Below are 14,510 nucleotides of genomic sequence, written 5' to 3'. Positions count from 1 at the left end.
CCTGCCCCCCCCCCTTGCTCAGCCCCTCCCCAGCCTGGGCGGCCAGCTGTCCAGAGCCCTGAGCCCACAGCGGGCATCCCCAGGCTGCAGAGGGGAGGAAACAGCACAAGACTTCTTCTGCAGCAGAAATCTGGGCTCCCGGGTTAACGCGCCCTGCGGAGCCCCAGGCAAACTGCACAAAAGCAGCCGGAGGTGCGGTTCGGGGTGACTCTTCCTTGTCGAGCGGAAGTCGGGCAGCGTCTGGGAGGGTCCGTCGCCCCCCGCCCTGGTGGGAGGCAGCGGCGGGGAGGCTTGCCGCTCGGCCCGTGGAGAGGCACAGCCTCCCCACCGCAGTGCCCCTCAGAGCAGCCAAACCCCTGCATTCCGCCCCGGACACGCGGACACCTGCGTCAGGGCCTCCCGGTGTCATCTGCCCGGTGTCCTGGCCGGGGCCTCGCGGGGCCACCTGCAAGTCAGGCAAGTGGGAGGTGAGGCCCAGGGGGTGGGGGAGGCAATCCGCCCCCGCGGCCCCCGCCAGAGGCCCGGCGGCTGCCCGCTGCCCAGGAAACCTAGCCCGCCCACCGGTGGCACACCTTTTACAGAAATGCCCAGATGTCCGTTCCGGGGGGGGGGGCACCTCCGTCCTCTTAGAGAGTGAGGTCGTGTGTACACAGGCTCCAGCCAGGTGAGACTGTACCCGGAGAATGGATGAGGACGGCCCGCATCAAGAAGGGCCCTCAGCTGTGCCCACAGCCAAGGCCGGAAGGTTGTGCTCCCTCTCAGCTGTCACAGGCAGCCCTGAGGCCCAGGGGCCGCTGGCGGGGCTGGGAGAGGTCAGCGACCCCAGGGGGCTGGGTTTGGCCTTCACCCTCTACCCCGTCGACCCCGGGAGTTACCCTCCTGGCTAGATCCGTCAGAAGGCCAGACTTTGGTTTTAGCGAAAATGCTGTGAAACACTGAAGGTGCACAGTGGTCACAGAGTCCAAATACTACCTGGGCGGGCCACTCCCAAGTTGCATGTTGAGGGGCGGGTCTCCAACTTTGCTGGAACTCCTGCGGCCACCAGCAGATGTGAGGGCACAGATTAAGGGAATCTGTGGGAGGTCACTGGGGAATTTGCAAATGCAGGTGATTTTCAGCTGTCTGACACACGCCAATGTGTGCGAAGAGGGCAGCCACTGCCGGCTGCCCCCGGCGCCCAGAGAGGCCCCCGAGGGGATGTTTAACCAGGGCCACCTGTGTTGAGCAGCCTCAGGATGACCCCAGTCACCCAGTCATTCATGCGTCCCCTCCCTCTAGGCAGCACCTTACCTTACCGCTGATAGGATGTGGCAAAGGGGCAGAGGCCAGGCCCACGGTGACGGTGCAGACGACTCCCGGCACACTGGAAAGAGACCCTCCTGCTGGCCTTATGGAAGCAAACTGCCCAGTTGTGAACCGTCTGTGAAGGGACACGAGGATCCGTGTCCCACCGCCCGAGAATGACTTCTGCCCACAGTCTGGGGGACCGTGGAAGCAGACTGCTCTCCAGAGGAGCCTCTCATGAGACCACAGCCCCAGCCTACACCTGGAGGGCATCCCGCGTGGGCGCATCCTGGGGGGGCCTCCCTTCTGGGGAGGACAGCTCCCAGGGGTTATGCTCCTGGGGTCAGCCCTGTGGAGGGACATCCTCCTGTGGGCATCCTCCAGGGGGTGGGTAGACTTCCTCCAGGAGAACATCCTCTGGGAAGAGGGATATTCTGGAGGAGGGGGTTTCCAGCAGGTAGGCGTCTTCCTCTGGGGGGAGGTTGTCCTCAGGGGCATTCTGGGGTGATTCTCTGGGATGAGCATCCTCCAGGGACATACCTGTAGAGCCGGTATACTCCAGAGGGCATCCTGGGGGAGGCGTCTTCTCCCAAAGGGAAGGGATATCGTGTAGGGGGGTTCCTGGGGGGACACCCTAGGGGCAATCCCAGCGAGGAAGGGGGCGGGCGTCCTCCGGAGTGACGTTCTCCGGGAGGGGCTGTGCTCGGAGCGTGGGGGGGCCTTCTCGGGGCGGACGGCGCCGGCGGCCCCGCCCCCGGCCCCGCCCCGATCCCGCCCCGGCCCCGCCCCCGGCCCTCCCCCGCGCTTCCTCCTTCGCTCACTTTCGCTTCCGCCGGAGCGCGGGTCCCGCCGCCGCCCGAGCATGGACGACCCGGACTGCGACTCGACCTGGGAGGAGGACGAGGACGAGGACGGCGAGGGCGCGAGCGCTGGGGGCGACGAGGACGGCGAGGCCGGCGCCCCAGGGGACGCGGACGCGGAGGACGAGGACGAAGAGGACGCGCCGGCGGCGCGGCCCGGCGCGCTCCAGGTGCAGCCTCGACGCGCGCCGGGGACCCAGCGCCCAGCCCCGGGGGGCGCCCGCCCGGCCGCCGCGAGGTGGGGGTGAGGCCCCGCTCCGGGAAGGCCGCCCCCCCTCCCGGCCCCCGGACACCCGGCTTGGGGCCTGGCTCTCCCTCTCCAGCTGTTGCCCTCTCCCCGACCCAGGCCCCCTGGTGCCCCCCTCGGGATCGCTGGACACCCTGAGACCCGCCCCGTCCCATGCCTCCCAGCTCCGGCCCAGCCCGGGCGGGGGGGGGGGGACCTCGCAGGGAGATCCAGGGCCACCCTCAGATCCGTGCGGTGTGATGATACTTCCTCAAGCGGATGCCCTGGGCACATTCTGGACTCGCCTCTGTCACTTCCCGCCTCCGGGCCCTTGGCTCTGTCCTCTGCATAGATCCCAGCTCTCCGTGCCGGCCGCCTGCTTCTGCCTGCCTTTCTGCCTCTGGGTGCCCCCTGCTTCTGCCCCGCCCTGCTCCCTCCCACCCCCGGCCCGCCTCACCCCCACCGCTCCTCGCTGGGTGCAGCGCCCACCCGCTGGGACCTCCCACCCTCTCGAAAGTGGCCTCGGAGGCCACATTTATGTGACCTGCCTGAGCCAGGGCTGCTCGCACCAGCTACTGGCAGTTATGGCTGCTGATTCCGTCATTATCAGCCGTTACTTTTGTTACTACTGATTACCTAGGTGACCAGCAGTTACTTTTGTCTTCACTGGTGATACTCCTTGTTACCATCGGTTACTTTTGTTGCCACGGATTTATTTTCTTCTCATCACCACTGGTTACTTTTGTTACTAGGGTCACTCAATACCAGGGGCCGGTAGTCCCTGAGCCTCACATTCTGTCCCAGTGCAGGGTGGTCCCAGCTGGGGTTCTGGGTGTTATCGGGACTTAGGTGACAGCTGTCACTTTTGGAGGATGATGTAGTGGCATCGTGTCTATGGGGTCTTGAATTCCATCCCGTGTGATCTCTGGGTTGCGTTCTCCCCCAGACAGATGAGAGCTCTGGTTTGGGGTTTAGCTGGCTGTGTGGTGAAGTCTTGGTCAGGGAGAGGGACCCGGACGGGCTCCTGGGCCTGCCAGGGAGGCCAGAAGGCGGAGCACATCTATGGTGTTCGGGGCAGGCATGAGTTTCTGGAGGCAGCAGGCTGGGCAGTGGCCAGGGGTCACGGGGCAGGGATCTGGCTCTTCCGTGGCAGATGCCCACCGGCTGGGGCACGTATTGAGAGAGGATGCTGTCCTTGCTGTAACTCCGTGAGCCCCACTCCCACAGCGGTGCGCTGGCCCCTCGGCCACTGAGAGGCGCCACAGTCGTTGACTTCTACACGGGGCCCAGCCGTCTGGTACTTTGTCCTGGGCTGTGTCTTCTGTGCACCCGTGGGGCTGACCTGGGGATGGTGAGTGGGGCCAGCTCCTGCTGAGTTTCGGTGTCTCCTCGGGCCCTTGGCTGGTAGGCAAGAACATCACCAGCAGGCCCTGGTCTATAAATTGGGCAGAGAGGCACCCCCAGGCCCCTGCTGGAGCTCAGAACCATTTGGAGCATCTTGGGGAGTGGGGAGGGGGTCAGAGCCAAGGGACACAGTGACAGGCCTGGCCTCCTGACTCCCCTTGTAGTGCTCCTTCCAGGGTCCTGGACCCAGGTGTTTCCCTGGGACGAGCGGTCGGTCTCCTGTGGAGTCACGCCCAGGAGCCGTACCTGCCTGGGCCCTCTCTCCTGCCCCGGCTTCTGTCGGACCTCAGGCCAGGCTCAGCCTCGCTCACGCCTCCCACCCTAGAAGAGGGTGGGTGAAGCCGCCTTTACCCAGCATCCTAGCCGTGAAGTTACCTTCTATCCCTCCCAGGACCCGGGGAGCCTGGCCTGCAGAGATAGGGGCTGCAGGTGTTGGGGGGCAGCGAGGAGCCCCTGTGTCTCCCTGCGCAGGCTCTCCCATAGGGCCGGAGGCCCGGAGACACGGGGTCTGGTCCACGAGCATTGGGCGGGGGCCAGGCTGGTTCCCTGGGCCTTGGTCATTCATTTCTTCGTCAGGCAAGTGTTTGGGGCCCCTCCTGGGGCTGTAGGCTGGGAGGCCACGGCCCTCCGAGACTCAAGCCTTGTGACAACTTAGAGCACCGTACACAGAGAAAGCACTGGCAAAGGCAGGGGGACCAGGGGCAAGTCCCGGGGCTGCGGTCCAAATGGAGTTAGCCGGCAAGTACCGGAGAGGCAGTGAAGCCAGGGCCTGGGGGGCGGTGCTGCGCCCCAAGAACGTGCCGGTCAGCCTGGGAACCTGGGAGCGGGGGCGGCGGCAGGGGCTGAGCAGGGGGCAGGGCTTGTTCCTCCCATTCTGGTCCCTTCCGGTTTTGTTGCTAGCGGACCCCGTCCTTGCTGCCCTCACTGGGACAGGGGTGGCTTGGGGTGGGCCTCCCCTAGGGGTCTCACCCATCTCCTCTCTCCCCAGGCCAGGACGACGGGGTCCCGAAACTGGCGAGCCGCGCGCGACACACGCAGGTACCGGCACCACTACCCGGTACGTAGCCGCCTCGGCGCCCGCACACCTCGGCAGCCCGCCCGGGACGGAGTCTCCCGCCCTCCGCCGGGAGAAGGCCATCGGGACAAGACGTCCCGTCACCCGCCTCCTCAGACGAGGTCCCATGGCCCACCTGGGACTGCGGTTCCTTCCCCCCGGGGGAGGGGGGTGAGGAGGACCGCCTCTGTCTCGGAGCCTTTAGAGCAGGGGAGCAGCGCCAGCTAGTGGCGCAGCCACATGTGGCCCCGTGTGTCGGTCCGCGGGTGGGGGCCCATGTCGGTGGCGTTCCCGTGGCCCTCGCCCCTGCCCTCTGCACTGTGAGTGTCAGCCAACCCCTAGGCTGCTTTAGGGGTACAGATGGAGGGGACCTGCCGCCCGGCCCGCGCTGGTGAGGAGGGAAGGTGGCGGTCAGAGGGAGCTGCTGTCCTCCCAGTGCGGAGGCTGGTCCTCGCCTGCAGGGCGAGGGGCCCCGGCTGGGGACTCGGGTCTTCGCCAGCCTTCAGGGTGTCGAGGCTCACGGGCCCGAGAGCGGACGCCCGCTCCCCGAACGTTCTAGTGTGAGGGGCCCTCGGAGGCAGCCTATTTCTGGAGATGTCTCCACCGGCAACTTTCTCTGGCTCTTCAGGATTTGATAGAACGGGATGGCAACGGTGACATGCCAAACCTGAGTTTCTACAGAAACGAGATCCGGTTCCTGCCCAACGGTGCGCGTCTGCTGGGCCGCCTGCGCCCTGTCCCGGGGGGCGTCTGTGGCCCCACTAGGACCCTGTTGGGGACGGCTTCCTGTTGGGCCCGCGGTTTTCGGCTTGCCCCGCAGCGCCCCCTGCAGGCTGCTGCGGGGACGCCCTGGGAAGGGCCGTGTCGCTCTCTACTGCTGCCTTGGTGGGAAAGCCGCACGTGTAAACTGGCGAGTAAGAGTGATTGTTCCATTTCCAAGTGGTTGGAAACAACTCAAGGTGGAAAGTGTTCTGTGATGTGAAAGTGACACGAAATTCAACTGTGAGCGTCCGTAAGGGAGAGTCCGTGGGAAGCCACCCACGCGCATTCGTTCAGGCGTGGCCGCCTTCCCACTACAACGCAGCACAATTGCAGCAGAGGACACGTGGCCTCAGAGAGTCACTGGCCCTTGGAAACAGTGGCCGCCCTACAGGAGGCCAGGCCATGGGGGGTGGGGCTCCGCTGGAGGTTCTGTCTGAGGTCGGGTTCCACCTAACCAGCTGTGTGGTTTGGAGGGGGCAGTGAGGCCCCCTTTCTGCAAAGGCAGGTGGGGGTCTGGGACCCCATGTCCTCCTGGGCCCTCCGGCCCGACGAGCCCAGCGTGGCCCTTCTCACTCGGGTCTGTGCTCAGGCAGCAACGGAGAGCCCGTGTCGGACTGCAAAGAAACCGAGGGCTTCGGTTGGGGGGTTACGGTCACATGACACAGACACAAGCTTCAGAGCCCCGAGGTCCTCAACAGAGGAGGGGAGGGAAAGTGGGGGGATTTCTAGAAGCTCCTCACTGACTTATCCCCGTGGGGCCCCCAGGCTGTTTCATTGAAGACATTCTTCAGAACTGGAGGGAGGACTACGACGTCCTGGAAGAGAATCACTCCTACATCCAGTGGTGAGTGGGCGGGGCTTACCGAGCAGGCCCCCCTCGGCGGGGCGGGGCTTACCGAGCAGGCCCCCCCTCGGTGGGGCGGGGCTTATTGAGCAGGTGCCCTCGGTGGGGCGGGGCTTACTGAGCAGGCGCCCTCAGTGGGGCGGGGCTTACCGAGCAGGGGCCCTTGGTGGGGTGGGGCTTACTGAGCAGGGGCCCTCGGCGGGGCGGGGCTTGTGAGCAGGCACTGTCGGTGGGGTGGGCTTACTGAGCAGGCCCCCTCGGCGGGGCGGGGCTTACCGAGCAGGCCCCCCCCTCGGTGGGGCGGGGCTTACTGAGCAGACGCCCTCGGTGGGGCGGGGCTTACCGAGCAGGCGCCCTTGGCGGGGCGGGGCGGGGCTTACTGAGCAGGCGCCCTCGATGGGGCGGGGCTTACTGAGCAGGTACCGTTGGCGGGGCGGGGTTTATTGGGCAGGCGGCCCCGGCAGCGCAGGGCAGCGGTGGTGCGCGGCCTCTGAGGCTGTAGGTGGGCATGGGGCGCAGGAAGAGCCTTAGACAGGCCGGCTTCCTGGGACGGGACGGGCCCCGGTGCCAAGAGGCCTCGTGGGCCCGCAGAGCCCCTTGGACACTGACAGTGACAGGCCTCGAACAGTGGCCTGGGGTGATCCTTGCCGGCATGGCTGCCTTGGAGAGCCTTGACGCTGCCCCACAAACACAGTGTGCGTTTGAAAATGGCACGTCGGGGGCCTTTTCCTGGGCACAGCGCATCGTGGGGGATAGTTGTGCAGTACTGACGACTAGACACAAGGAGAACATAAGAATTAGGAGGACTGCCTGGAACGCCCTGGGCAGCACTGGCAGACCGGCTCGCTGCCGAGCACGTGCATGACTCCTCTAGTCGCGTGTGCACCCATCGGGTGCCCTGGCCCGTAACAGGTTCCCTGCAGCCTTCCCCCCCTCACGCCTCGGCTTTGCCTCGTGAGAGCACACACACATGTTCATCCAGCCAGGCCCTCCTAGAGTTGAGCCGTGAGCCCAGAGAGGCTGGTGAGCCTCCCGGGACCGCGGGTGTGCACCGTGGCTGGGAGCCCGTGCCTGCCGCCGACGGACCTGTAACCGTGCCTCCCACAGGCTGTTTCCTCTGCGTGAACCTGGAGTGAATTGGCATGCCAAGCCCCTCACGCTCCGGGAGGTTGAGGTGAGCTCTGATCGCTGGGAAGCCGTCCCGGGGAGCCCCTCCCCTCCGCGCTGGCCCTTGCCTCTGCCCCTGGTGCTCTCACAGGCTTCTAGAGAAATCTGGCTCTCTCTGGCAGTTTGCCTCCAATCGGGGAGCCCAGAGCCAGGGCTGTGAGCAGAATCTTGGTGACGGGAGTTTCTTCACACCTGGTTGGGGCTGGAGCAGACGCTCCTGGAGGGACAAGAGGGTCTGGGGGGGGAGGGGGGAAGGGGGGGGACAGGACGTGTTTCCTGCCACGTGCTCAGCCCCGGGGTGGGGGGTGGGGCGCATGATTCCCAGGAGCTAGAATCCCCTGGGGGTGAAGCCGGCGCCTCAGGCCCCAGTGAGACTCTGAGGCAGCTTAGAGAGGTTCATCATTCACTCCTGTCCGGGCTCCTGCGCCCTGGCGTTTTACCCTGAAAGTCTGAGTCCAGCCCTTTAGAAGAATCAGGGCCCGAGGGGGGCGCTGTCCAGCCGGATGTACGGGTGACGACCCCTGGGCTCCCCACTGGCCTCGGGGGTGTGTTCCAGGCATTTAAAAGCTGCAAGGAGGTCAGGGAGCGGTTTGTGCAGGCCTACGAGCTCATGCTGGGGTTCTACGGGATCCAGCTAGAAGACAGGAGCTCGGGTCAGGTGCGCCGAGCACAGAACTACCAGAAGCGCTTCCAGAACCTCAACTGGTGAGGACCGCCCCTCCCCCACCACAACCGAGGAGGATGGGGCCGCTAGGTTTCAGGCAGGTGTGGGGGGAGCACTTCGGCGGAGGAGGGACTCCAGGGCCACTTGGGCAAGTGACTAAAGGCTCTCTGAACACCCTCCGTGTTTGCAGGGTGGGGGTGGTGCCACTGATAGGGGCGTGAGAGCCGGTCAGTTTCACTGCTAGCCGCGCTGGGTCCGCCTGGGTGTGGGCCAGGATGCCCATAGCACCCTCACCTTGGCAGGCACGGCCCTCCTCCTCCCTGGTGAGAGGCACCGGATGGGGAGGAGGTAAAGGGGGTTGGGTCTGCTGATGACACCAGTGCCCCTGCACGTGGGTAACAGGTCCCGTGCTCTGGGGGGGGAGTCCCCCTCCGTCTCTTCTCCAGCCATGCGGGGGGGGTGGGGGGAGATCTTCGGGGCCCAGGGGGCAGCCCCCTTCTAAAAGATGCATCAGGATCCCCACCTGCAGGGTCCAGCACACAGGCCTTTTTCTCCAGGACTGGGGTGGGGCACAGGGAGGGGAAGGGCGCCAGGGGGACGAGAGGGTGGGACGGAGCCTGGCGGAGGGAGGGGGAGGGAGGAGGCGAGGGGAGGAGGGGAGGGGGGAGGGGAGTAAGGAGGAGGGGGGAGGGGGGAGGAGGAGGAGGAGGGAGGGCCCTGGCGGGGCGCCCCGCCCCCCGCGCCAGCGCCCCCCCGCTTCCCGGCCCCAGGCACAGCCACAACAACCTCCGCATCACGCGCATCCTCAAGTCCCTGGGCGAGCTGGGCCTGGAGCGCTACCAGGCGCCGCTGGCGCGCTTCTTCCTGGAGGAGACGCTGGTGCGCCAGGAGCTGCCGGCCGTGCGCCAGAGCGCCCTGGACTACTTCGTGTTCACCGTGCGCTGCCCGCGCCAGCGCCGCAAGCTGCTGCGCTTCGCCTGGGAGCACTTCCGGCCGCGCCGCAAGTTCGTGTGGGGGCCGCACGACAAGCTGCGGAGGCTGCGGCCGCCCCTGCCCGCGGGGGAGGGGGAGGGGGAGGGGAGCTCCCGGGACCCCCTCCCCGGGGCCGGCGCCTCGGGGGGCCAGACCGGCGCGCCGGGGCGGGCCGGGGGCCAGGAAGGGGAGGCGGGGGGCCGCGGGGAGGGGGGCCCGGAGCCCCCGAGCCCCAAGGAGAACAAGAAGAGGAAGCTGGACGCCAGCCGGCGGGAGCAGGCCCCGGGGGAACGGGGCGGCCAGAGCGCCTCGGACGTGGAGAAGATCGCCCTGAACCTGGAGGGCTGCGCCCTCAGCCAGGGCGGCCTGAGCGGGGGGACCCAGGAATCGGGCAGCCGGGCCCCGGGGGAGGCCGAGCAGCCCTGCCCCCAGCGCCCCCCGGGGGCCAAGGTGGTGGAGGAGGTGAGGAAGAGAAGGAAGGTGGACCAGGGCCCCGGGAGCGGCGACTCGCTGGGTGCCGGTGGTGGGGCCGAGCCCCCAGCCCCCGCCCGGCGCTGCGCCCTGCCAGGGTGCCCCGAGGCCAGAGAGAAGGATACTGGGGTGGAGGAGGCCGGTGGCCGGGCAGAGCTAGAGCAGGGTGCCCCTGGGAGCTCAGCCCCCGCGGGACCCTCGGTAGATAGGGAAGCAGGGGCGGGGCCTGAGGCCAAACCCAGAAAGCCTTAAGGGAAAGGGCCGCCTGGGCATCCTGCCCTCCGTCCTGCCGCGGGTCTGGGGAGCCACGTGGTCAGCTGTTGTCAGCACGGAGCAGTACTGGTCTGTCCCTCCTGGTCACCGCAGCCGTGGAAGGAGCAGATCCCCGCTCTGGGAAGGCCAGGGACTTGGGGATCCTTACCTCCAGCTCACTTCCTGCCTCCCTCCTCCAAGCCACCGCCCCCCCATCTTTGTAAATTGGCCCTCAAGTGTCTGGGGGGGGGGTGGGAATGGGGGCTCATTTTCTTAGTCTGGTGCCGAAACCTTTTCTGAATAAACTCATTTGACTTTGAGTGTTTGGACATGGGCAGCAGTCCCGTGAGTGGGCAGGGGAGGGGCACTGCTCTTAAGGAATCCGGGGGTGGTGTCCCCTGGGCGCCCCCCAACACACGAGCACCCTGACCACGCAGCCTCCCGGGGCCTCTGGAGCCGGACGCTCTGTCCCTTGGCTGCCTTTTGTCACTAGTTTAAATCTGGGGACACACGCGCCGCCCCCTCGGGTGGGTTGAGCAGGAGGAGCAGGGGCGTGGCGTGGCCCGGGTCCAGACAGGACCTGTGCCCACGCTGATATGGGGCACAGTGTCGTGCCTCGGGGAGCAAGGTCAGCGGTGTTCTCTGGCTCCGTGCCCTCTGTCCCTACCCTGGTAGCCCTCCGCATCAAGACACAGCCTCCCCGGGGCCTCCGGACCCTCTGCCCTGGTGTGGGCACAGCACACCTCCCGCTCCCCGAGACACAGCTGGCTCAGGCCAGGATCCGCCTTCCTGACACGCTGGCTCCTCTGCACCGACACCAGTGGGGTGAGGAGACTGCCAAGGGCCACGCGCTTGCCTTTGAACAAGCGAAGTGACAAAGGTCACAGTTCTGGGGACGGGAGAAGGGAGCACGGTTCACCCCGAGAGTTACCAGCTGCGACTTGGGCTCCATTCTCACAAAAAGCGCCGACGGTCCGCTCCCGTCCTGGGGGGAGGGCTGCACAAACTGGAAGTCATTGGGAGGGAGGGCCCCTGAGTTGATGTTCCCCAGAGCTGGAGTTGGGGAGGCGTATGTCCTGGGCTGCTGGCTCCCCTCCCCACCCCCCCCCACCCCTGATCTGCTGGGAGGGGTAGGACCCCAGGTGCCTGAACTCCGGTTTGGTCGGTGATGCCGTTTCCACCACAGAGGGGAGAAACTAAGGCACCAAGATGAGTGTGAGTCCGTATGGGTCAGAGTCCTCAGTGTAGACCAGTATGGAGCAAGGTTCGGTGGGGAAGCTGGAACCGCAGAGAGGAAGGAAAATCCCATCGGAGGAACTCTGGGGGGGCGGGTCCGTGCTTGGCTCTGACCCGCCAAGCATCACGGAGAGTGATGGCCCGAAACACGGGTGATGCTTTGGTTCTGCCTGGTGATACCAGATGTGAGGCACCCCCTGCCCGGCCTCCTCCAGCCCTAGCCCACTGCGGCTGTTCAAGCTTCAAGGCAGGAACAGCTGGGGGGGGGGGGTGGAGGGGGCTGAGTGGAGCTAAGGATGGGTTGGGGGTGAAGGGTGGAGCAGGGTTTCATTCCCTTGACCCGGGTGAAGGCCAGCTGGGCTGCCTCTGAGTCTGGTCCAGCAGGGGCCGGGGTGGGGGGGGCTGGCCCCAAGCCCCACCCTGCTGTCTGAGGGGGTCCCAGGATGACCCAGACTCTGCTGGGGGGGGCGGGGGCTAGAACTCTTGTGAGCGTCTGTCGGCCCTTCTGGATGGAATTCACACACACCCTCGCACCTGAGGGGCGGCCGGTCCACCCCAGCAGTGAGCAGTCATCTTGCCTCGCTGCTCTATCCTTTTCGCTTCCCACCTGCTGCTCCCGGGTAAACCGACAGCCCCCTGCAAGCCCTGAGCTCCCACCCACAGAAATGAAGCTCCTACAGGCTGGGCCGGAGGTTGTGAGTTTTCCCCCTTGTCCACGGTCAGTTACAGATGGAATTCTGCATGCCACTCTTTCCCCACCGCTCGCATTGACTAGTATAGGAAAGAAAGGAAGGGAGGGAGGAAGAAGGAAAGGGACAGCACAAGAACAGACACTCAGATCAACGGAACAGAACAGAGAACCCAGAAATGGACCCACAAACGTATGGTCAACTGATCTTTGACAAAGCAGGAAAGAATATCCCATGGAATAAAGACAGTCTCTTCAGCAAGTGGTGCTGGGAAAACTGGGCAGCGACATGCAGAAGGATGAATCTGGACCGCTTTCTTACACGAGACACAAAAATAAACTCAAAATGGATGAAGGACCTAAACGTAAGACAGGAAGCCATCAGAATCCTCGAGGACAAAGCAGGAAGAAACCTCTTTGATCTTGGCCGCAGCAACTTCTTACTCAACACGTCTCCAGAGTGAAGGGAAACGAAAGCAAAAATGAACTCCTGGGACCTCATTAAAATAAAAAGCTTCTGCACAGCGAAGGAAACAATCAGCAAAGCTAAAAGGCAACCCACAGAATGGGAGAAGATATTTGCAAACGACATATCAGATAAAGGGCTGGTATCCAAAATCCATAAAGAACTCATCAAACCCAACACCCAGAAAACAAATAATCCATTGGAGAAATGGGCAAAGACATGAATAGATGCTTCTCCAAAGAAGACATTCAGGTGGCCAACAGACACACAAAAAGATGCTCAACATATTCATCACCAGGGAAATACAAATCAAAACCGCAATGAGATACCACCTCACCCCTGTCAGAATGACTAACGTTAACAACTCAGGCAACAACAGATGTTGGTGAGGATGCAGAGAGGGAGAGGATCTCTTTTGCATTGTCGGTGGCAATGCAAGCTCGTGCAGCCACTCTGGAAAACAGGATGGAGGGTCCTCAAAAAACTAAAAATAGAACTACCCGACGACCCAGCAATTGCACTACTAGGTATTTATCCAAGGGATACAGGGGTGCCGTTTCCAAGGGACACATGCACCCCCATGTTTATAGCAGCACGATCAACAGTAGCCAAAGTATGGAAAGAGCCCAAATGTCCATCGATGGATGAATGGATAAAGAAGATGTGGTGTATACATACAATGGAGTATCACTCGGCAATCAAAAAGAATGAAATCTTGCCATTTGCAACTACGTGGGTGGAACTGGAGGGTATTATGCTAAGTGAAATTAGTCAGAGAAAGACAAAAATCCTATGACTTCACTCACATGAGGACTTTAAGAGAAAACAGATGAACATAAAGGAAGGGAAACAAAAATAATATAGAAACAGGGAGGGGAACAAAACAGAAGAGACTCACAAATACAGAGAACAAACTGAGGGTTACTGGGGGGGGGGTGTGTGGGAGAGGGGGTGGGCTAAATGGGGAAGGGGCACTAAGGAATCTACTCCTGAAATCATTGTTGCACTAGATGCTAACTAATTTGGTTGTAAATTAAAAAAATAAAATAAAATAAAATAAAATAAAATAAAATAAAATAAAATAAAATAAAATAAAAAGAAGGAAAGGGAACGGGGAGGAGAAGGGAGGGGAGAGGAGGGAAAAGGAGGGAAGGGAAAAGGAAAGAGAGAAGCCGAGCTCACACAGCACACTCTAAATCCTAAAGCAGCATTTCCTAGGGGATTCTAAACATTCAGACACCTGGGGGGGCGGGGGTGGTGGTGAGATCCTGCAAATGCAATGGGCCTGTAGGTGACCTGGAGTTTTGAGAGTCCCCTAGGGTGGCCATGGAGGCCCCTGGCCCCAGGTGCTGCCCCCTACCTTGCTGTTCCTGTGCCTTCCCAGGGGGAAGCAGAGTTTGCCTAAATCTGGCGAGCCCGGAGCTGCCCAAATCTTGTGAAAAACGGGAACAGCCAACACCAGCCTCAGGGGCCCATCCACCACTCGTGCTCAGGCCCAGGCTCATGGTGGGGCTTTCTTCTCGACCGAGGCCGCCACTTTGCCCTCTCTTGGGGTGCGGAGCGCTGGGTAAGAGTCTGCCCTTTGCCAGTGATGGGCAACATGGATGGGCCACTCAGGATTGCTAAAGTTTGGGGTGAGGCCCCTGGGCATGGGCGATGTCCCCGGCCGAGCAGGCATGGCCCTAACTTCTGCCCGTGGCAGGACACGGCGCGGGAGCCAGAGGCGTGGCTTGGTCTGGCCCCGGGGCACAGGGATGCTCGCCCTCGCTGGGGGTCTCGCTGGGCCTTGGGCAGCCTCGGTCGCCCTCAGGATCCCGAGGAGGTCGCCCTGTGCTGGGGCTGGGGCTGGGGCTGCCCCTTTTCGGAAGGAGCCCTTCAATGCGGGACTGTTCCCTCTCTACGCCCTGCTCCGGGCTCAAGTGGTGAAAAGAACTTCTTTCTTTTTTGCTAAAAGGTATATGTGTGTAACTCATCGGTCTCGGGGATAATTTTAACTCCGAGGCTGGCCAAAAAATGCCACTGGGTCTCTTTTCTTCCCCCTGGCCGGCTCGGCGGGGAGGCGTGGGGCGGCGCGGAAGCCCCAGGTGGGCCCTGCTGAATGGGGGGCTTGTGCTCAGCCGGCGGCGGGGCGGGAACTGGCGTCCAGCCCGCCGCCCGCCC

General features: G+C 63.6%; 1 protein-coding gene and 1 long non-coding RNA gene across 3 annotated transcripts; one reads left to right on the top strand and one right to left on the bottom strand.

Moving 5' to 3' along the window:
• Positions 1-17: 17 nt before the first annotated feature.
• LOC109497865 lies at positions 18-2,027 on the bottom strand. Its single transcript, XR_006594979.1, has 3 exons — positions 1,291-2,027; positions 573-1,086; positions 18-445 (listed from the first exon to the last, which is right to left on the bottom strand). It is a non-coding gene; the product is annotated as an uncharacterized LOC109497865 (long non-coding RNA).
• Positions 2,028-2,092: 65 nt separating this feature from the next.
• On the top strand, positions 2,093-10,280 carry OGFR (opioid growth factor receptor). Of its 2 annotated transcripts, XM_023251027.2 has the most exons (7): positions 2,093-2,314; positions 4,763-4,831; positions 5,457-5,535; positions 6,356-6,434; positions 7,542-7,608; positions 8,158-8,306; positions 9,036-10,280. In XM_023251027.2, exons 1-7 carry the CDS (start codon positions 2,147-2,149, stop codon positions 9,958-9,960), a joined length of 1,536 nt encoding a protein of 511 aa, XP_023106795.2. In that variant the 5' UTR covers positions 2,093-2,146; the 3' UTR covers positions 9,961-10,280. The 2 variants fall into 2 exon arrangements, with proteins under 2 accessions (XP_023106795.2, XP_044909337.1); XM_045053402.1 differs by lacking the exons at positions 2,093-2,314; positions 5,457-5,535 and adding an exon at positions 2,430-4,512.
• Positions 10,281-14,510: the final 4,230 nt, after the last annotated feature.

The sequence above is a fragment of the Felis catus genome, chromosome A3 (assembly GCF_018350175.1).
Source record: "Felis catus isolate Fca126 chromosome A3, F.catus_Fca126_mat1.0, whole genome shotgun sequence".
NCBI lineage: Eukaryota > Metazoa > Chordata > Mammalia > Carnivora > Felidae > Felis > Felis catus.
The sequence above is the reverse complement of the archived record's forward strand: the minus strand, read 5'-3'. Positions and strand labels throughout refer to the sequence as shown.

Bases quoted from the DNA above. Each gene is read 5' to 3' on its own strand.
- OGFR (XM_023251027.2), top strand. From the start codon at position 2,147: ATGGACGACCCGGACTGCGACTCGACCTGGGAGGAGGACGAGGACGAG. The intron at 2,315-4,762 runs GTGCAGCCTCGA...CTCTCTCCCCAG, and splicing joins CGCGGCCCGGCGCGCTCCAG to GCCAGGACGACGGGGTCCCG. The intron at 6,435-7,541 runs GTGAGTGGGCGG...TGCCTCCCACAG, and splicing joins AATCACTCCTACATCCAGTG to GCTGTTTCCTCTGCGTGAAC.